The 23,722-nt window shown below is 38.0% G+C and overlaps 1 protein-coding gene across 2 annotated transcripts in view; it reads right to left on the bottom strand.

Moving 5' to 3' along the window:
- Positions 1-23,722, bottom strand: part of SLX4IP (SLX4 interacting protein) — a 70,970-nt gene that overhangs the window by 13,376 nt on the left and 33,872 nt on the right. Inside the window, exons 4-7 of one of the 2 annotated variants that reach the window (XM_085054009.1) lie at positions 22,490-22,579; positions 19,875-19,998; positions 4,421-4,498; positions 2,473-2,561 (exon numbers count right to left, since the gene is read on the bottom strand). In XM_085054009.1, the coding sequence (XP_084910135.1) occupies positions 2,473-2,561; positions 4,421-4,498; positions 19,875-19,998; positions 22,490-22,579 (381 nt within the window). Of the gene's footprint in view, positions 1-2,472; positions 2,562-4,420; positions 4,499-14,056; positions 14,813-19,874; positions 19,999-22,489; positions 22,580-23,722 lie in introns of those variants that run through there. The other variant, XM_085054010.1, reaches the window with a different exon arrangement.

The following is a 23,722-nucleotide window of genomic DNA, read 5'->3' as shown; positions in this document are numbered from 1 at the left end:
GCTCCTTAGAGCTGTTCTCAAATATTTTATTAGTTTATGCTTAGAGCTAATTTGACAGAGTCTAATCCACCCTAACCTTAGTCTTACACAGGGCATCACAGAAGGATTCAAATTGGTTCTCCCAACAACTGATGCTGAGGTTTGTGCTTGTGAATATCTCAAAAACAAACTAATTATAATTTTCCTAAGGTGCAGGACATAAAAATTGCATTTCATAGCTGACTACATCCCTTAAAGCTCATGGTTTAAGCACAATCTATTTCAGAGATACACAGAATAGCCTAAAAAGCAGTGAAAAGGCAAAGAATGAAGAGCTGAAGACAGGTGAGGGAAGAGAGTTGTGGTGAGCGAAAAAACATGCACTAGGCTGACATAAAACTGGTTCCCAGTAATGGCAAAGGGGAGTACTGAGCTGATTTGTCTTGACAGAGCTCAGGAATGAAAGCTTGACCCAGACCATAAAGCAGCATAAAAACAGTTAAACTAAATAAATAATCGTTAAGTCTTGACTAAGTCAATCACAGCCACAGCAACACAGGAAAGTGACAAAGTCTCCATTAATGTATAGTTAAGTGCTTTTACAAAACACAAAGAGGCCCTCAAATCCAAGGGTGTGAGCTGATTAAAGGTTTAAAAGAACTTGCATCCAACATCGTGGCATTATTCAAACCCAAACAACATACAGAAGAAAACAAAACACAGCCTCATTTTCAGCCTGTGACAGAATATGCTGAGTGTATCAACAGAAAGGTCTTCTGGGTGGTCTTTTGTAGGGCAGAGTTTAGAATTCCAGCCTACTCACTGCTCAACTGCATCGAGAAAAGCAGACACACACAAAGTGCAAATTCTTTGCCTTTCTTCTGGTGTGCCAAAACCTTGCAAAACTCTCAGTGGCAATCAAACACTCCCCCAGTTTGGCAAAGTACTCAACTGGAGTATATGACCAATCTGGCACTAACATGCTGCAGGAATTCTGGAACTACAAAACAGTCTGGAGTGGACCCTTTAAGTAAGAGTGGTAAGAATTAAACAGATAGTCCAAAATATATGCTGAGGGTCTGCTCCCATCTTGCCAAGTTCTTCAAATCAGGGAAGATGCTTTGGGATAATTTTCTCTTACCCTCTCCTACCAACACACTGCACTGATCATCCCAGCCAGTGTTGCATCTGTAAGTAAAGCAAACTCCCAAGCCTGTATTATTGATTGGGTTACAATCCCACTAAGAGATATTTTGTTTTTAAATATCAAAGTGTTTAAGCTTGTTTTTTAAACAAGGATTTTCCATAGATCAAGATCCGATTTTGAATCATTAAGGCTAGAATCCATAACATTGTATTTTTAAATTTGCCTTCTCCTTCCTACACAGAATCACGTGACAAACTTCTCAGCTTTCATCTTATGGAAAGATTAAAAAAATCAGATGTGGGAATTGGATATCACAGAAGAGTCACTTAAGAAGAAAAAGACCCCATAATTATTTCTCAGTCAAAATGCAGAATTTTCTACTTAGGGCATTAAGTAGTTTTCAAGACAACACTGAAAACTTAATACTTTTCAAAATAGCCAAGTACTTCTAGAGCAGAGAGATTATTTTTTTCTGAGAGTACGAAAAACATTTGCTTGGTTCTGTGACATTTAAGGATATGTACCAAGCTAGGAATTGAGACAAGAAAATCTGCATTTAGCATTATAAATAGGAACACCCTGCCTGCTATTAAAAGAAAAAAAAGAGTTGAATGAGTAAAAGAAAACCTTCTCTTTCAAGGGTCAAATACACTTTAATACACGTAAGATCAACCCCTAAAATCCACCCAGACCTCAGGGTGTAATTGTGACCCTCAGTGTGAGCCACAGAGCAGCACCTGGGCCCATGTTAGCACTCCTGAGACAATCAGCACTTAACTGCAGCATAAAATTCAGAAGCCTTTGACCCTGATAAAGCCTTCAGGATGAAATATTCAAGCAGAATTGCTTATGGTATTTAACCACACATCACTGCCTTTTCCTCCATAAATGTTGGGGGATTTTTTTCCCAGCAGGGCCAGCACTGATCCGCTTGAGTGGCTGTGCAGAACAAGTGCTAAGAAAACATACAAGAAACCCATGGACATTACAAGCAGCTACATTATAATTCTGGAAAGTCAAATGTCACAAGGACATAATTTAAAGGAAGAAAAAGATCCTTAAATCAAGGTGCTAAAATCATACCCTGCTTTCTAAATACATGTTGGGTTTTTTTCTGTATGTCTTATAAAGCTCAGAAAATGCTGAGCTTTCAAAATTTCCATTTTGGCCTGCCTTAGGCTCATTTCAGGATGTCTTTTTGAATACTTTGGCCCAGCTGTTAACGTGACCTTTTGATGCCAAGATGACAGTAACAAATATTTGAATAACGTACATCTATACATATATAAACATTCACCTCACTTCTATAAAAACCCCAAAAATGTATAGAATGGTTTTGTACATACCAATACACCATTCTCACATGTCCAAGCACTTGGATCAAAGTCCAGTTTACTGACACAAACAATAAATTTCTCTGGAAACACACGGAGCTCTACACAAAAAGAATTGAAAAGAGGATTACCAAACTTATAACCACTTTCAGAATCTCTGTCATAACAACAAGATACACACAAGTTATTTTAGTAGACAAAATGACTTATTTTTTAAATTGCACACTAACTCATTTCATGCAACCCTCTACCTTCTCACCTACTCTCTTCAACATGCCACCCTCCTTTTGTTTTGTTTTTATACAGCATTCCAAAAAATCAATAAGTAGAGAAAATTGAGCTCCCAAGAGGACAGTCAGGGCTGCAAATTGGTCCACCTGCACCCCTGGACAGAAAGACCAGACAGAACCAACAGACAAACCACTTAACAAGGATTTCTTTTGTGCTGTTCTGGTGATGAGTCTTTTCATCACAAAAGCTGTAAATTAGGTTTGTAGCCCAGAACAACATTCAATCAGGGCTTGGCATCAAACCTCAGCATAAGGCTGAGGCAGAGTGTTTCACACTCTGACTACAGAAATTTTTTGAAGTCATTAAACAAATTGGTTAACTACTACTGAATTACACATTTTACTCAAGATCACATGGTTTGTTAGGAACACAACAAAGTTTCTATTTACAAAGGATTAAAAATTGAAGGGTTCTCAGATCAGAGCAGATGAGACAAAGCTTTATTCAGTACCTGGCAATGTTATGGGAAGAGCACAGCTGGATATTTTCTTGTTTTACATATGAAATTATTTCCAGATCAGTATCTTCATATTTTCAGCTCAGATTTTTTTCGTTGCTGGTTTTTGTTTTGTTTTTATAAAAAGAGAGTTAATGATTTTTAAAGTTTGTTATACTTCAGAATGAAGCCATAACACTCTTTTTGTGGGACAAGAAGGAGATGAGGCATGCGGGAAAAAACCCATGATGTTGATCTCATAGATATTTCTTTTGTAGAACTGAAGAGTAGGGCAAGTTTATTCCAGTAACATGTTTGTACTGCTATATTTCATAACAATCTCATCTGCTGGCTAGCAAAATACAGGTATCTTTAGATATTCACTGATGCTTTAGAATCATTCAAATTTAATGGACAGCAAAGAATGTTAAGATACCAGTGCAGACACTCTGCTATTCTATTCTAACAGGACAAGTTTGATGAAATATTTAAAGTCAACACTCTCCAGCCAATATGGACTTAGAAAACAACCAACTGGCATTTGAAGACAGATTTAAACATTTATGAATATAATATATTCCGTTAAAAACAAGAAATTCTTTAAAAATATCCATTCCAGTATTCACTGTTTACAAGGATTTTGCTTTTTTTCACGCAAGAAAGGTCAGCACGAAGGGCAGCGATTATTCTAGCTCCTTTGCATTGCTGTTGGCAGGACAGGATTGATATCACTTCCTTCCAGAGCATCCTGGCTTGAGAAAACATGAAGAAAAGACCTGGCCCGATGACATCACCTATGTAAAGATTTTATAGCTCTGAGGTGAACAAAAGCCTTTCCTGCATCCACTTGTACTGTGTGTTGATGTCACAAGACACTCGAGCAGTAATGAAGTGATTCATGCTGCAACCTCTGGTTGATTCACTCTGCAGAGACTCAGGAAAATGCTGAGTCTCATCATACTTACAGAATTTGGTGTGGCTGAGCTGATTACCCTGCGGCAAGGCATACACAAATTTTAAATTAAAAAAAAAAATCCATCTTATCTCAAGAAACACTTCTTTTTTTTTTTTTTTCCCGGGAAATCTTCTTTGAAAAAAACAAACAAAAAAAACCTTCCAAAAACCCCAAACTCTGAAAGAAATTTTGATTAAGTAGACCAAAATCTGACAAAGTATCAGTTCTGTTCCCTTTCTTCTTCTTCTAAGTAACTCTATAAGAAACTGATTTCTTACCACGATAACGCTTCCCTAGAGCACAGCGGAGATTAACCCATCTCTTCATAAAGTAGGCAGTAATGTGCAAACTGTTGGCTGCAACATAAAACAGAGGAATAATATTAACTGCAAGGGTATCTTGGACATTCTGCTCTCAAAGTGTTGCACATCTACTAAGACAGGATTGAGAGAAAGCAGCAGCTCAAGAATACAAAGGAAAATGTAATTTTAATGGAATATTTTTCAAAAGAAACTGCTGAATTCTCATACTGAAGTCTCAAGAAATTAGTGTCTGAAACAGGGCAAAAATCTACACAAATTATTAACCACCAAGTTCTGGAATCCAACCACAGAAACAAATTTAAATTAATTGATCAGAAGTGTCATTTTCTAATAGTCTGGTGTCATGGTCACTAGTGCTATTCACAGTGCTTTCATACATACTCTACAGGATCACTACAGATGGCCATTTACTGCTTCTAGAGAAAGGTGACATACTTAAAGCTGGCAGAAAAAAAACCAGCTATAAACAAAACCAAACATGAAAGGGCTTAATTATCTACAGTTTCATGGAATGAAGTGAGAAATGCCCACATTTGAACTCCTTAGTACAGTAGCCAGAGCTGGCCTGGCTGACTCAGCAGGTACCTGTAACCTCCACAGGCTTTTCCAGTTTCTATCCCCAAGAATGACAGAAATCCTTGTGCATCGGAAGTGTAAGAAAAGGACAGAAAGAAATGGCTGAGAGAGTATTAGACCAAGGAAATCAGTTTTTACTTTTGTTCTACCTAAATTCCCAAATGACCTGAGTAAATCAGTAAGCACTTGATTCATGAAGGTACTTAGCAACCTGACTCCCAATGAAAATGCAAAAACCTGGCATCTGCGACTCATCCTCCCCAGTCTCTCTGTGCACCTCACTGAATTGAAAGTGTGAAAGAGTTAGATATTCCCCTAACTTGGATGGGGGTTGCAAGATTTAAATTATTGATGCTTTCCAGACAGCCAGCCACCCTCAGTGAAATAAGCACAGACAAGTCAGCGTATTATGTGCTACTGCTGTTCTTCTAAGGTTACCATTCAAAAAGAAGGAAAACTTGCTTGTTCCACTCTCAATCGGTACTGAGCAAGTGCCAAGGCATGCCTTATTTCTAACCATAAGCCCCAAAATGCACGTTGTCTCCTGCAGGGTCCACCACTCTGTGATTTCTACCAGATCTTCTGGAGCTCACCATCGAGGGCTGTGCAGCCTCACCTCCCATTAAGAACTACAGTTATCAATCACAATCAATCCCTTTGAAATTTATCAGCAATCTTTTTTCCTTCCCCTCAGGAAGATACCCAAAATTTGACTTCCTTCTAGAGATCAAGTCAAGATGTGACAAGTTGAACCATCCCTTAAAAACGATGAGCGCTAGAGAAAAATTTGGATGTAATCCATCAGCTTTATTAACTGTTTACTTAGAAGAACAATTAAAGAAAATTACTTTTAGCTATTTCCAGTCTGGCATCTACAATTCTTTATCACTGCTGCTAGGCTTAGTCAAATCAAAGAATTTGCCCTGTATATAAATAAGTTATTAGTGTGATAATAACATCCTCCACTGTGACCTTGGAAGGCTGAGAAAGTAACATTCCTAAAAGTACAACTTGGAAAACAAATCTTCAGACAGTAAATATTAAAAGTTTTTCTTTCCACCTCTATTTGTCTGCGATATTCCACATGGCTTGGTTGGGTTTTTTTTTAAGGAATCTAAAATAAAAAAGTGTGAATCTTTGTTTTTTCACTGAAAAAGCAGGCTACTTAGTTCCTAAAATTCTTTTATAAATCAGTGACATGTATATGTTTAATTTTTTTTGCTATCCTGGTATTCTCTGAGAGGTTAAGTGTTTAATCACATGTGATTGAACAAAGTTTCAAATTGTCCTTAAAGGCCCTTGATTCAGCTAGCTACTGTTCTGTGGAAGAGAACACCTGCCTCAGATCTGACAGAATAAATCATTATGTGAGAGATCAAGACACCTCTACAAACTATTTTTGCAGCATCAGCTCAAGTCTGAAAGCCTTCACAGTGAATTGCCCCTGACCTAACAAGCTCAGCCCAGAGTGATTTACTACTTTGCTGAAAAGGCCTGAACAGATATTTGCTGTTACTTGTTGCTAACCCTGAGAAAATATTAAGATGCACTACATTCAAAACACCTGTATTTTGAAAGGATCACACAGCTACACTCACCAAATGTTTTGAGACCACCTAGTATGTGACATATGATCTAGTCTGTAGTCAGATGGGGTTTAAAAAGTTTTGAAGTTGCCAAAGTTACTGCAGAACTATAAAAACGGTGATAACCTCTTCCAGCTTCCTTCTGAGGAAACATATTATCCAATTAACCATTCTGCTTCATGAAATGAGACACTAAAAAGTAAGGTCCACAAGCAAACCTTCTTATCCAAGAACCACATGCAACTCACAGCTTTTTAAACCTTCTACACAGCTACTCAGCATGAGTTTAAATCTGTTCATGATACCATGGAAGGACAGACCAATTGATGTGTACCAAATGCTCCATCACTAACTCCTTTTGAGCACAACATAGAAGTTTGAACCTCCAGCTACAGACAGTTTTGCTTCAAGTAATGTAGAAAGTTCACACATCCTGGGCCCAGCAAACCCAGTTGATCGCATCTTCAATTTCCTCTTCACCATCCAACACAGACAAAGCTCCATTTGTGGATTACCAGCACACAGGCAGAAATAAAATTGTATTTAGGAACCTGGAGTTTTGTTTTTCTTGTTTCAAAACTGGGGACTTAAATCATCAGATCCAGGGTCCAAAAACAAACAAGAAAAACAAAACTAAACAAACAAACCAACCCCAATAAAATAAATAGACCCTGAAACCCAAAATGAGACTGCATAAAAGTGGTTCTAGAAAACCCACAGTTCCGTTTCAGCTGAAATAGGCACCAGTGAGTGCTGCCTTTTAAGGGAACAGCAATTTGCCCTGCTTGTTGCATTTCAGAGTCCCACGACACCGAGAGGAAGTATCAGACACCAACTCTCCCGTAAGACTATCCAGCAACACTTGTTTTCCAAAGCAGACACAGCCAAGCTGACTTGAGCTTCCCGAAGGCTGCCAAGAGGCGGCTGTGGTGCAGCGTGGAGCAGTGGGAAGCTCTCTCCCACGGCTATTATGGACCGTTCATCGGGGAGCCTGGGAAAATGCCTCTGAGCTGCTGAGTTATCTGCAGCAGCCCGGCAGGTGTTCACTCCCCAGCACCATCTGGCACCTGCCTGGCTCCCTGCTTCACTCCAGTCTTGGCCAAAGCCACAGCACAAGCCTAAGGCTGATTGCCCCCAAAACACTTCTAGATCTGACAGGCACCTATTGCAGTATTTTCAGTTTTGTTACACCATCTTTAAAAATACACCTCCAGCCTAGACACTTCACATTTCTGACAGGCTGTTGTGGATGAGCACTGAACTCTACATTTGGAAAGTAACAACAATGTAAACCATTGCAACATACATATTAAAGAGGATAAATTTCTACTGTTACAATTCGAAAGGAAATACATGGGTGCATTAGACTTTCTGAAGCACTATATTGTACATAAAAAAAAAGTCTACACTTAGCTCATGCTAGATTAATTTTTCCACACAGATTAGGCTATACTAGTAATAATGTTTACAGTATACAGAGCTTTTCATCTTCAAAGTGCACCACAGACATATTATTACACTGCTTTTTAGCACTCACATTTCTCCACTTAAAATTATTCACCACAGAATCACAAGTCCTGATCATTTGTAAACAAAACAAAAAAAAGGAACATTTGATTCTAAACCTACTGTTAATTGTGCAGCTTTCCTTCCCAAAACAAATGTCCAACTCCATACCATGTGCTCCAGAGCAGGTTGCCATTTCTAATTTAGAAGAGATTCAAAAGCAAATACTGGCATTTCAGTTTAAAGCCAGGTCTAAGATAGGGACAGCAGATGCAAGACAGATACAAAAATCTGTTGAGACTTAAAAAGCCTTTTCTGGCAGCCACTTGAAATTTTTTAAAGAAGAAGCACCTTCACCCAATTCAAAGTTTTATACACCAAAGAGTAGGCTTCAAAACAACTGAAACATGTCAGGATGGCATCCATTCTTTCCATACAGTCTGCATTCAGTTCAAAGAAAGTGATTACCCCAAGCAAGTATACAGGAAAATGTGTCCTGATCAACATGAAATCAAGCCCATAAGCATTTTTAGAGAATATCTCAGGGGAAGCATTCAGGTCATTCAATTGATATACTTGAAGAATGGACAAAGAAATACTTGGGTGTAGTACCGAGTGAGTATTGCTGCAGGGTCTGACCTTGCCAAATCTTACACCTGCAAGTAAATTCAGTGATCTGTCTTTTTCTGCCTGTCTTTTTCCAGGATGCCTTACAGTAGCTTAAACCAAGTACAGACAAAAACAGATTGTTGATTTTTCACCTTTTTTTTCCCCTTTTTTTCTTTCACTAGTTTTTCAGCATTAGTGCTCCTGTTCTATCTGCTAAATCTTCTGAACACAGGCCAGTTGCCAACGCAAATAGGTGAGAAATCCTTCCCACCAAGGACCTGGGGACCTGACTGGAAGAAAGACCTGAACCTTTCAAGGAGTGTGATCACAAGAAAATGGGATAGGCCTAGAAGAATCCTCCCTGCTATCAGAACCTGGATAGCCTAGACAAAGCACACTGTCTAAACAATTCAGAATATGAGCCACAAACTGCAAAACTGGACTGGGCCATTTTGTGAAATCCTAGAGTAGGGTTGTAGGGCTCTCCTCTAGCAGGAGAGGTGGGGGATTCACTGCAAAACCAGAGCTATCCTGGCCAAACTGGATCCAGGATAAGGCTGTCAGTGCTGTTCTGGAGGAAAGAACAAAGAAAAGCACATCTGAGATCATCTGGCTGCAAGATGATTAACGCCCCTGTTGGAGGTCCTGGGAACACACCAGCTCTGAAGAAAAAAGACCATCTTCCCCTCGCTAAGGGAAGATCTAAAGGATGGAGAGGAAGGCTGATCCACTCCTGGAAAATCCATACCCATTCATAATGCATACACAGTAACAGCAGCACCACCTGCCAATGCATCCAAGCAGATAAATGCAGAGCAATAGATTTGATGGTCAGTGCACCTTTACCACAGACAACTGTTTTCTAACAGGAGACAAGATTTGATTTCACCCTTTTGTTGTTCTCACATTCAATAACCACATTATTAATTGCAAACTGAAAGCTATTAAGGAATGCTCCCTGTGTTGAACATCTAAACTGTATTCCAGAGAAAGCCACAGGCCTGGACTTCTTTAACCACGGGAATGAGCACAACAACCAAGAGAAAGGCTGAGAAAGGCATCTGTTGCTACCAGCCAAAAGGCAGAGAGAACTGGAAAACAACCTCTGTGAAAAACACTGTCTGACAAAGCAGCTCAGGAGAAGCCAAAGTATCTCCAAAGTGGATGGAGTTCAGTTAAACTGTCTGGTGACACTTTTGCACATCAGGACAAGTACATCCCACAAACTGGCCAGACACAGCTCTACCCAAATGGACCAGTGTCACTCACTGAACTCCTCACAGTGATAAAAGAAAGATAAATTCTGCCTCAAATGAGACACAGACACTGTGAGGGACACAAGTTTGACTCACAGAGCACTAGGGAATGCATAATACAGCACATACCTCTTTCACAAAATATGTCCTTTCAGCCTGTCTCTGTGGTTCTTCCTTGAAGAAATCCACAAGCTGCAGAAATTGTTTTTAGGCAATGAAGCACTTGAAATGGAAGATTTTGTATTTTAAGTGTTAAGAATTTCTACAAAGCAAAGTGTCTTCAAGCACAGAAACTCAACCAAAATGTGGAAATGAGCTTCTTGGAATTTATCAGACATGACTGGTTCCCCTTACTGTTCATTAGAATAACAAAATCACTGGTGTTAATACTACAATGATGAAAGATTTTCACATAAAGTCAGTCAAACCTTTCACAGGTCTCCAGGCTCTAAGGTTTTTGTTGGGTTTTTTTTTCCTGGCTATAGGAAATAACTTCTGCAAAACTTTTACCCCCAAGAGGAAAGGGTTTTAACCCCAAAGCTCCCACAGCTGCCAAGACTTTCATCTTCTACCAATAACAAGGTCTCTAGGCAAGGGTCACTAAAAATGTCAGGAATATATTGTATCACAGGGCTACAAAACATTGGGCTTGGTGAAAAAAGCTCAACACTGCCACTGGAGACATGATGGGAGAGAATGAGAGAGGGAGAACAACAAGGAGCAGGTATATTCAGCAGAACTTAAAAAATGTGGCAAGAATATGAAAATATAGTGTCTTCAAAGGTGATCTTGATATATAGCAATAAATATTCTTCTTTTTTTCCTTTTTTTTTTTTTTTTGAGGACTTCTGTTAGTGTATCCTAGTGGAACCAAGAGGTAGATGTGGATGGTCATGAGTCCTCTTCTGTCCTGATATCTAGAAGACACTTCAAAAGAACGTGAGTTCTAAGACACATGTGTGGACTTGAACCTGCCGTTGTCTGAATAAAGCAAGTTGTGTCAGAAGTTCACAGGTTTTTGTCTTTTCACACAACAGACTCTTGTTAGGTTTGTAACAACTCAGAATAGAAGGAAATAGGTGGAAAGTACCACAATAGAGCCTTCTGTATTTTCTCTTTATAATGCTGGCAAATAGATTCTAATTAAGTCAGCTGCTTAAAGGCTGAGTTTCCAAATAAGTCTCTATCTCGCTCTGCTCTCACAAGCTCTGATGCAGATGATACCACCAAAAGGGATGAAGAACAACCATGACTCTGATCATCTGCTCACTGCCACCAGCTCAGCTCTGGTTCTGGTGCAAAGAGCTGCAGACTGACTGCAAAATGGTTTGTATAAAACCATCCATTTTAGCTCACCCAAGAACACTGCTGTAAGGGATCACCTGAATGGCACAGCTCAGTAGCCTCGATTTCTGACATCAGCATAACGGATGCCAAGCGCAAAAAAAAAAGTACACAGAACATCCTCTTCCTCAAAACTAAATACCAAATTTAAGGCCTTTTATTCAAAAGACCAAATCCCACAATCCTGTCTTGTTGCCACGGCAAGAAAACAGCAGACAAAAGACAGGCATTGCCCATATTTGATGACCCACATGCATGCACATAAAAAAACCCACCAAACTAAATATCTTAATTAAAGGAATAAGAGAAAGAAACTCAGTAAACAAATACAAACATGTCATCTTCTATTCTCTGTAAAGCAAGTTTTGACATTTACACATGGATCTGTACAGTGAATATGGCATGTTTCTTCCTTGAAGATGTGTAATTTGCTGTTCACTAGTACATCTCTGATCTGTTTAAAGTTGATGGAATACATCAAATTCTAAGTCCACGACACAGTCAAGATTACACTGAACTTTCTCCTCCTGTTTTCAAGTAAAAGTCCTTAATATTTGCTACACTCCTAAATTTTATTTAATTATCTTTTTTTAATAAATTAAGGCACAGGCCCTGCAAAGCTTTGCTGGGTTAGTTTTGTTTGTGGCCTGCCCCTTGTGTCTTTGGAGTCTACAGAAACACTTAGTGTGTAATAACCACAACATACCTGGTAAATTCAGTGCTGAATCAAACACCCAGAACTGCTCTCACTGAACTATTCACATGGAGAAAATAGGCATAATTTTTTTCAGGAACTGGCCCTCCATCTCTATCTGGACAGATTCCTATAAAGACTTATAAAAATTTTCCCAATATGAATAAACCCACAAAAATGTTTGCAATTTTAAAAGCTGTAATTTCTACCTTGGTCATATGATAATGAAACTTAAGAACAAAAGAACAAAGGAGAGTATTATTGTGTAATATGGTAGCATGGAAAGTTTAAAAGAAATTCCTATTCATATTTAACAGTGAAATTATACTCACAATTACTTCCAGTTAACATGAAAACAGAAAGGACTTCAATGTGTAACAAATAGCTGCCATTATTTTTTTTCTTAAAATATCATATGATTTTTCTTTTGCTGGTGATTGCTTGCAGACTTTTACTGAGACGTTATTGAGGCTTTTAGGGAAGGCAAGGGTTAAAGATGTATGAAAGAGATTTTCTCACCGTTTAAAGAGAGCAAAACAACACATTTAGGAAGCCAGACAGCTAAAAGGTCAAAACGTTACACTTCCAGGTCAAACTTCTGGTTGCAATTAAGTAAATTCCTCTGAACATTTCTAGGGAAATCACATTTCTTTTAGGTTTTATTTCAAATCCCTATTCTTTCTCGCTTACATTTTAACCAAAACAATATTGCTCTGTTTAGAAACATTAAATAAAGAGCATTTTTTAAAGGAACCTGGCATTTAATTTCAAAGTAAAAATCCATCCTTTTTTTTTTCTCTCTCACTTAATGTACAGTTGAACTAAAGGCAAAAGAAACTATTAAACCTAGTTAATTTTTAGAATAAAAAAATTTCAACCAAAATAGTGAGTGCTCAAAAAAAACCCCAAATCTATCTGCCACCTTTTTCAGCTGTGTGTAGTGCTAAAACAGATCCATGAGCAGTACACTGAGAATCCATCCTCGGTATTCCTCATTCCAAGGGACTGGTGAAGCTTTAAATCCTCTAGAGAGCACACATGAAAGAGTGCCTCCAAGAGGAAAAGAGGTTGCAAAGAAGTGTAAAGCAGTCAAATAAGAAACAGTGCTTAGGGACAGATTTTCAAATTCACTTCGTGTGCCCTCCAAAAATGCTGAATTCCCACTTGGAACAAGCATGCCAAAGGCTCTTTCCAAAGGTATGTTCCCTGGCCTAGATGAGAGTCACTTTGATATTCTCAGGTGAGTATCAAATCAGAAATTAAAGGTGGGGTTCCTCTTGCCTAACTTGAAACACCTGCATCAAACTAGTACCCTAAACTTCATTTTTAACTGATAGAGATAAATTACCTATTAACTTCCAGCCAACTTTGAAAAGCTGAGAGACATAACTCCACTTTGTGGAGACACATGATTAATGGATGCTGATTTTTTGCCTAACTACAGAATGAATACTCCAAAGATAAACTTGAAATTTGCATAAATATATGTGTCTTTGCATAAACTGAACTACTAACAGCAATATCACTCTGCAGAAATACTTAGCTGATATAGAAAGACATTTATAGCTCACACAGATGTGTAAGAATGGCTGTTTGTGCATGCAAATAAACCTTTTTTGCACACACACACATTCAGGAGTAATTTTCATACTATTTTTTCTTTTCATAAAATGACAAAAATTATATGGAAACAAGAGACAAAAAATGGAAACAAGGTGAAAGCAAGAGAAAGGAATACAATGCATTAAGGCAGAGAGTAATTCAAGGCTAGAGGTCAAGACTGTTTTCAAAACCAAAACCAATTCTTCCTTTTCATAAAAATACACCAAATTAAACAATTCTCCTGTTGTTTTGAATATACTGTATTTCTTTTCAATCCAATAGTATCTATATAAAACACTTCATTAAGGACATCTTTAAAATAAGTACAACATTTCATTTCTTACCCAAGGCCATAAATAACTTCACAGGGAAGCTGCCACCAGGAAGAAGTAAAATCAGGAGAACACATTCAACTCACCTGGTGCTGCAGCTGCAAATATCCCATGTAAGGCAGGGACAGCCACTGCTGGAGCCTCTGCCATTATCAGTGTGATAACAGGAAGATCCTTCCAAAGACAGATGCTTCAATCCAGACAGTCTCTGAGAGACACCAGCTCTGACTGAATGAGGTCTCATTTGACACAGGAGCACAGTGGTAAGAAAGGCCTCACAGGGGAAGACCAAAGATCCCTAAAGCCAAACCCTGCTTGGGTGTAAAATGCCTACAAGTGGACAACACTAAATACAAGATCCAAGTGCACATGGTTATTTCCCCAATACTCTGCTAGACTCCAAGCCTTCTCAGTTCAGGCCTTTAGTGCACCAAAGGAGATCCTGCATCCTCCCTGGAATACTCCATGTTGCTGTGGATTCAGCACAAGCCTTTATCATACCTATTACCCTTTGGCAAAGACTTCCACAGCTCTCCTAACTACCACAGCAATTCCAATCCCTTCATTTGATACACCCTTGTTCTCAGACTGGAAGAGAATGAGATGAGAAATGATTTCATAGATCTTGGTTATATTCCCTGTAATTTATGTACTTTCCAGACTGAAGAGTCCAGGCACTTAAATGTTCCCTGTATTGCATTTTCTCATCTTAGTTCATCTCTGTTGCCCTTCTTGGCATTTTCCCCAACTCAGTTGTATAACAATCTAAGGTAAGATAGAAAAAAAATCACAAAAAAAAAAAAAAGAAAACACCCAAAGAGTGCATAAGTATGGATGTTCCTTTTGTTCTTGTCAAGTATCCATTACCCTGAGAGAAGAACAAAACAAAACAACAACAAAAGAAAGAGTTCAGATATATAACCTTGATTTTCTAGAAGAAAAATGCTTTGGTGAAAAAAAGATGCCCTCATTCCCCATTAGCTGGCTGTAAAAAATGGGGGGAAAAGTAATCTAAAGCAAATACAGGAAATATTAAGTACAAGATACTAATCAAAACATTTTTCATAAGTTATTGCATAAGTTACTGCATACTTCAGGGAGCTCTGTTGTCACAGACAGATGAATGTAAGTTTAAAGTTCATACAGAACTGTAGGACTTGGCCACAAATCATAAATGAGTCCATTGTAGAGAAGCTGCAATGTAAGTCTTTGGAGAGACAGATATTACAATGTGCAACTGCAAATATCAAAGTTCATTTGAAGGACTCCTCCTCAGTCCCCTATGGTAGCTTATTCTCCCTCTAGCTGCACCCACTGAAGGGTTGCAGAGATGCTGTTTAAGAAAGGCAAGTGAAAAAATTCTAGTTGAAACCGAACGAAACAGTTTCACAGCAGAGGAGTGTGAGTTAACTGCTGGAAGGGTAGGAATAAATCAGTTTTGCTGTTACAGGATTATAATGTGGGACATACCCTATGAGCATTTCACACAATTCATGTCCTACAGCGACACTGAACACTCCTAAAGCAAACTGGGGCAGTCTGAAAAGGGTGTTTCCCTTAAAAACATCATAATGTTCAAATTAAAATGCAAAGCCAATAGAGTTTGGAATATTTACCATCATAATTTATTGTATATTTTTTGTGTGCTTGCAGGAGCCAAAAAAATCGTTTCCTAAGCAAGAGAAATGTATTTTCTTATGAAATTGCATCTTATGCATTTTTCTTTATACTAAATAAGACATGAACTTTGACTCCAGATCTTTGTAAGGCTGAACTACTCATAAGAGCTCTTGTACCTCTTCCAGTTTCTCATTTTAGTAAGCTTGTCAGAAGTTAACGCCTGAGAATTTCAAGTCTGAGACTTCTACCTGTTAATGAAGTACAGACACATTTGCAAAAAGCGGCTGGGTGAAAAGATGGACACAGAAATCCTGATCACAGTAAGCCGTATTTCATTAGAGAAGAAAGTTAAAAATACATTAAAAAATATACAGAATCCCAGGATAAGCAGATAAAATCAAGCTGGGAGCTCATTGTGCCATGTGACAGCGTGCTCTCTAATTATTTTCACTGTAGAAGAGACTGTACAATAAAAAGATCTGAAATCAGAGCAAAAATGTCCCACCCTCAAGCCAAGAAAAGCAGCAAGGGAAGGAATGAGAACAGATCTGAAAATTACTTGTAGGAAAAACATAGTTAACTTTTTCCTCCCTCAAGAGGGGGAAGAAGGTCAGTTTACAATATACCTTCTTCCTTCCTTCCATTTCTAACTAACACTGACATTTCTATCAGCTATATTTTCTTTCCACTTCTCCCTATTCTTTCCTCTGTGTTCATGCAAACCTTACCTTCTTCTTTGTTGTTTTCACAGTCCTCCCTTTGTCATTTCTCCTGTATTTAATATCTCTACTCAGTTCGCTGTAGTCCCCTCTTAATTCTCACTGCTCTTGATCAAAACCAGCCACTTTCTGTGGAACATGAAACTTCAAACAATGCAATCACAAGCCATACCTGGTTGATACCCTTCTTGCATGATTTCGACCATGCAGATGCAGATGTAGGCAAAATTCAACCTTTCAAAATCTACCCCATTTTAAATTTATCTTTAAAAAATAAAATAAACCAAACTCAAACACATTTGGACATTAATTAAACACAGGAAACAGAGAGTTTATACCAAAGCCTATGTCCAAAGACTAAATTAAAGCTTACTTTGGCAAATTGTTCATACTGGCCATTTGGGAGGGGTGTGGAAATTGTTCAGACAGAAGGAAGAATAGGAAGAACTTGCTTGTCTTGGCTACTTTCTCTCATTTTTCCATTCTTTCCTTCTTTCTTTCTTCTCCTGTGTGCAACACCCACAGATTTCCTAATGAGCTGGTATGCGACCCACCACACACTGCAGTGTGGGTGTAACTCAAACGAAAAAGAAACGTAAGTTAACACGTAACTTGCATGGATATTTACATTTAGTGCCACAAAAATGAAAGGTAGTGTCAAATAATATTAACATTAAATATAATATAACATTAATACTAAAAAGAAGCTCTGATAGCTGAAAGTTTTCTCTTCAAAACAGTTATAGTAGTAAGGAAGTAGAAGACTTAACAAGTCTTCTCTGCTCAACAGATCTTGCAGAATTAGGTCTGCTCATCGAAGTAAGGTAGCTTGGCTTCTAGTTTTGAAATTAAGCCTAATACAACATTCCTTGACATTAAAGGTAGCCTAAAATCTTATTAATACTGGCCTAATAATTCTCTTTTCAATAAATTTTGAATACATCCTGCAATGTGCACAGCAAGCTAGTTAAAATTGTCCTGAGAAGATGAAACTTCAAATTGGGGTGGAATACTGACCTGGGATACTGAAAATAGTAAGTAGCCAGTTAATAAGCATTATTAGGTTCCTTCTATAGACACACACTTCCTCACAGCAGTGAAACTGCACACAGATTGAATAACTTGGAGCAAAAGAAACCACATTGAGCTTGAAGAACTCAGAAACTCTTCAAAACCTCCAAATGCAACAATAGGTGCAGCTGAAGCCTTTCCCCAGCATCACCTCCGTGAGCCTCGTGCATTCCTTGGAGTGCCACAAACCCCTGCCAGCCAAGCACTGGCCTGCAATCTGGCACTTCACGTGTGTGAGAAACACAAAACCATCCCATTGCACCCTACAAACAGAACGTGTGATCCTAGAGAGGAAGGCTGAACACAAGAGGTAACTGGTAAAGACCCCTGGCCCTGTGTCTCACCTCAAAGGGTCAGTCCTCAGAGGCAAGGCCTGGTTGCTCCAGTGAACACCCACCTATTCTGTTATTTCCTTCCCAGGTAAGAACAGACTTGAATGGAACTTGAAGAAACTTGATTCTTGGATTTGAACAAAGCACTCCTTTCTTACAAATTACAGCCTTGAGCGAAGCAGGCTGAGAGAAGAGGAAAGAGTTGGCTTTGGAAATGAAGCTGAACATGAATGTTCGTTATCACAGCCTGTTTTCTTCCTTTAGTTCTTTATTGTTAATTAATGACAGTGAGATTAACTGCAGAAAACTGATGGAACAGTCATTCTGCCTCATCCAAAGTAAATATCCTTTAATCTAAACCTGTCACTGATATTACTGATGACCTTCTCAAATGCATATCCCTGTTTTTAATTTTCAGGAAACAAGGGCAAGAGTCAAGCAGAAGATCAGTTCACAACCCTGGGACAGCACACCAGTATTTTTACTGAAAAGTTCATGATATGAAAGAAAATAGAAGACCCTAAATTCTCACAAACACCCTCCAATTAGTGTTGCATCTGCCCACATATATAAAAACAATTATTATGTGTGGCAGTTTTACCTTATAAAATCATCATTTTTCATAACCTGCTCTACTGAGGCAGGACACTTTAAAAAATAAATAATTAAAAAATCTATCCCGTGATAAAAGAAAACACAGAAAAACCTCAACAAATCTCAGAAATTCTGATCCCACCATCTGTAATATCTGTCTGCTTTCACTGAAGAAAATTCTATTTGTTCACTTACAATCAGAAAAGCACAGGGGTCTGAAAGTTCATGTGTTTGACAAACATTAATAATATTTTCAAGGGATAAAATGTAGTTACAACTTGCAAGGAATAAAAGGGTTTGGAAATCTTTTAGTGGCCTGAAGTACCTTCTTGGGGGTGGGAAAAAGCCCTCCTGTCATGCCAGAAGAATGTGGCTCCCATAGGTGCCTAAAATTTTGCAATAATAAGCCAACCATACAGTATGTAACCCATGTTTTCTCATTAAACCACTCATTATTACTGACAGTACCATTTAAAGCTGCAACCATTTAATGTGATTCTATAGGAATATACCATTTCAATAATGGAAAGCATTTTAAGAGGCAAAGAATTTGTTCACAATTGAAGCTGATCATATAACATATGTTGAATTCTAAAATTTATGAGTATAGTGTTCATATTTTGTAAGTATGTAATTCTGTTTATTGCAGAAGTCATACTTCAGCAGAGATCTCTCAATGTACTTAAGGAAATGTGACAAACCATGGCCAGCACAGGGCTTTACTGCTGCAGCCCTTCTTTTCTGCAACAAGTTTATAACATGCTCCAGGCTAGTAATAAAAACCAGTCCTTTTTTGCCTAAGAACAATTTAAAAATTAATTGCTGGTATGAAATAAGACCAACAGATAAGCCTATCAGCTGCAAACCCCACCATTATAACAATGAAATGGTATTAAACAAAACCTGGCAGCCCTTTAGACCCAAAGCCAATACAACAGTAAGGCACAAGCTACAGTGACCAGGAGCTTTAGTAGTTTAACATGTGGATGTACTGAAATGGCACTCATTGGTCTCAACACTCTCACACACACACAAAAAATGAGTTACAATTGGGTGAATATTGTTCTCTTCTGCACTCCCACACAAGGGCATGGGTGCTCCTGCCACGCCTGCAGTAGCACTGGTGAAATAACAAATGTCATCTATCACATCACATCACATCACATCACATCACATCACACCAACTTTTTAGACTGAACAGATTGCCAAAAGCACGAGAAGATATCACTTCTGTATTTAAAAATTCGAAACTAAATGTTTGAGAGGAAAGGAGGCTTAACTAACCAACAAGATTTCAATCAATTTTGCAGGACCAAGGGTTATGTAAGTTATTTTTTAAAATTCTAACGATAGGCTCTCAGACTAATAGTACCAATATTTCGTTCACTTTTATGTAACACAGAAAATTAAAACCCACTTAATTCTTTCACTGATATAGCTGAAGTAATTCCAGACCCAAACATCAACTATGTCAGGCCTTCCTGATGGCAAATTTCTCAAAGAAAAAAATAAGGAACAGTATTTTCTACTACACTTTATTTCACACTAAGTTAAATAATTTCTTTTACCAGTAAGAAACAAAGGCCCAGATGATCCACGTTCCATGGTTTTCCACTGACCACGCTGTTTACGTGCTTCCAAGTAGTGTTTGACCCTTGAAGCAACAACTTCTTCTAGCAGCATGCAGACCTCCTGAAAGAGAAACCACTGGCCTGGTTAGATCTAAATTTACAGAAATGCCCACAGGCACACAGCAGAAATCAATACAAAATTACCCCCTCCCACATTAAAAGGAAAAACATTGAGGGAGAAGCACATGAATTAGGAAATGAATGGGAGCAAGGCGGGGGGGAATCAAACCATTTTTCTACAAAACAAGAGAGGAAGCACATTATGAAATTCTTACTTGGCAGATGAAATACATTACATTACAATACTAACTTTTTAAAATCAGAAATTAGTTTCATATGCATGCAAAGTAAGAAAAATACATGTCAAAAATGTATCAAGCATTTGGTATTTAAGCAAAATTTAATAAAAGTCCTCTCAGGAATTGTCAACACACTATTCCTCTGAAAGAATCCTTATAAACCACAACAGATATTTTGCTTTAATTCAGTGTAAAGGGGGGTGGGGAGACTGAGCAAATTAGGTCACAGCAACTTAACTGCTCTAATTAATTTAGATTTTTCTGCCCTTAAACATAACTGTCCATATCTTCCATGCTTTCTTCAACAAAGCACAATAAAACCACATATAACTGAAGAAGAACAAAACCTTCCGCCAGAATTACCCAGAAAAAAAAATACTTGGAGTAAAACCAAAAAATTCTTTTCTTGAATACCGGAATAAGTTTTGAGCTTAATACACACACTCAGTATTTTCATTTTCCATTGTTCTTAGCTATTTGCTCACAGAAATGATACTTTGTGGCACACATAAATATGATTTTACCTCTATAATGTGTTTGGGTAACAGATAAAATTATACAAGTAGTATCTAAACTATCTTGGCTTGAAATTTCCTTTTGGTTAATGTAAAAAGTACTCAGGACAACAACATTTCAATGCATTGCTCTAAATGAAAGCAGGGCACATACATTAGTCAATCAGAACCAGTATTTTCTCTTTACAGTAAGAAATACATTTTTCCTTTCTGCTTGTAGAGCACAATTATAAATTACTGTATTTGCTTATTCTTCTGTTTAACTCATTAAAGTGATCCCATTACACATTCCTTCGTGGGCCTGTGTTCAGGTTAGAATGGAAAGGTCTAGAAAGCAGCAGAAACATGGTCTGTCTTTGGTTCCTTCTGCAGCAATAAACATTACCATGCACTTCCTTCATTTACATGGAACATATTTTACTTGTTAGGCTTATGGAAATATTATTTAAATGGCTCTCCACAAAGTACCACACAGACCTCAGAGAGCAAAGATAAAACTTTGACTTTGCTATTCCAGGGAAAAATAGCAAAGCTATTGGACACACACTTCTGTTGTTGAAAATATGGAACCTTTATACTTCTCTTGAAACATGCAGTCACAGAAATGTACTGAATGCTGTCCTATCATGCCTCTTTATTAAATCAGTCATGATCTAATTTCCTGAAATTCATCGCTTTTGTTTTGGCAGTCTTACAAAATGCATTTTGAAAACGTTTAAAAGTCAGATAACAAGGAGAGTAAAACTGGTTATAAATAGAAGAGGTAATTAGAGTTCTTTTAGTCAGAAAAAAGAAATCTAAAATATTTCCCCTATAAAACAGAAGAATTATTTATCTGCTTAATAAAGCACAAATCAGATGCACCACATACTGCTAAGTATTTTGCTTTTGCTCCCTCAGGATATAAATTTATCGTTTCTTTTAATTTCATTTAGGTGCATCACTCTGAGATGTCTGGGGACGCCGTGCAGTGACAAGTTAATGATGGCATTATTAGGGAAGCTATCTGCTGAAAATTACCATAACGGAGACTTGCGGGAAAGTCCACAGGCATCCCAAACACGTCCTGCCTTCGTTTTCAATAGGGAACTTCTCAAGTTCCCACACAGGCTGACAGGGAAAGCTCCCGCCAGGAACTCAGCACAAGATCGTGTTTGATTTCTGTACAATCTGATCAAAGTTATAGGCGGAATTTTGCTGCTCACTGATGCACTGATTTTCCACAGTTTCTTCGGGATATACACAGGATACACTTAAAAATAATTAAAGTTTCTTTTCATAAGATGCAATGGTTCTACTATGGTTTGTCATATGTATTTATATTTTCTTGCACACTCTAAATGCAAGATCAGTTACATTTCTCAGAACGAGAAAAAAATTATTAGAAAAATATTTCACCAACAAAATGATACTTGTCTGGTTTATATCACTCAGGATAATTCACAAGCATTCACGAGAAACAGTTTCTTTTAAATTAATAGTTCAGTCAGAATCCACACAGCCTACACACACATGTATGCACACACACAGGGTTTAAAAATTAAAAAGCAAATTTAAAGTGGTCATAAGTGACCCAAAAAGCACATATGGTTGACTTAGGGGGTCCCACAGCCACCATTGATGGTTAGGTACAACTAACAATATTCTCATAACACAGAAAAATTCTGAAAAGTTCAAGGCAATGCAACTTTTTCCCTGCAGTCACACGCTTTTGAAGTAGAATTGATATTTGTTGTACCTCTTTCTCATGATCTGAAAACCAGCTGGTGTCTTTACTGGAGCCTTGAGGCAAAATATGAACATCCACCAAGACAGCAAAGTTCCCACACTGAAAAAAAAAGAAAAGAAAAGAAAAAACATGTTGAACTGCTAGGAAGCACATGTCAAGCAGACGGGGACATAAACAATCAGGTAAGCACATGCATCTGATTCAGTTACAGCAGGCAGAACATTAAACTGTGGAAGTTTATGAAGCACAAATTACAAATTTATCATTGTTTGCAGACTTAACGAGAAACAAGAGCACCAGACCTGTCTTGGATAGCTCACTGAACTGGTTGCATAACAAGCACAAGTACGTGGAATTTTCTTCTGCTATCTAAATGCCACTTTTAAATCTGAGTTCAAGCAAAGTTTAATGTGTGAAAAATTAGCTATTCCTTCACCAAACTCACATCACTCTATTTCCTGAAAATTTGGTATGACATTAATTATCTAGTTTGTGTTTTAAATTTATTAAGTACTTAAAAATTCAGCACCTTAAAAGTCTTTTCCTCTCTGCAAGCTACATAATGTAAAGAACAGCAAGGCTGAAGGACTTGCCAGTGAATATTTGGTAGTTACCACATCTGCCATTTAGCCAGTACTGTACTTTGAATGGTTAAATAACAAGGCTCACCTATTACTAAACACTATATACAGTTGTTAGGATGATATAGGCTACATCCCAAGACACATCAGCTATTTCTGAAATTCCTTGATAGGTTTTGATTGAGGACAGTGTAACATACAAGGTTTATCTTCTTTCGTTGGCACATCAGCGATTATATTGAACTAACACAAGGAAAAGTAAATGGCATGAGCACATCCCACTTCCACTGGGCATTAACTCATTCCTGTCTCTCGTCCTGCACAGAGATAGGGGGCATTACAACATAATGGTTAGCCTTTTTTTCCACTGTAACACAGCACCAAATCTCACTCAGACACCCTTTAACTAAACAACGTGCAAGGCAAAAGCCAGTTTCATCACTCTGGCCTGACTGCTTGTGGCTCACTTGTGATGCAATGAACTCCCTCTGTGAGAAGACTGGACATGTGCAGTCATGGCAATTGCACATCTGGAATGTCTGATGGAATAGAAACAACATCCTGATCCCAGACAATCCTCACATGTGCCCAGACCATCCAGCGTGACATTGGGCTGGTTTCAAGAGATGTTGCAGTGCTCACTTCCTGTCCTCTCTCTCTC

Source organism: Lichenostomus cassidix, chromosome 3 (genome assembly GCF_008360975.1).
Source record: "Lichenostomus cassidix isolate B80296 chromosome 3, HeHo_3.0, whole genome shotgun sequence".
Classification (NCBI taxonomy): Eukaryota; Metazoa; Chordata; class Aves; order Passeriformes; family Meliphagidae; genus Lichenostomus; species Lichenostomus cassidix.
This window is presented reverse-complemented; position numbering and strand designations above follow the sequence as displayed.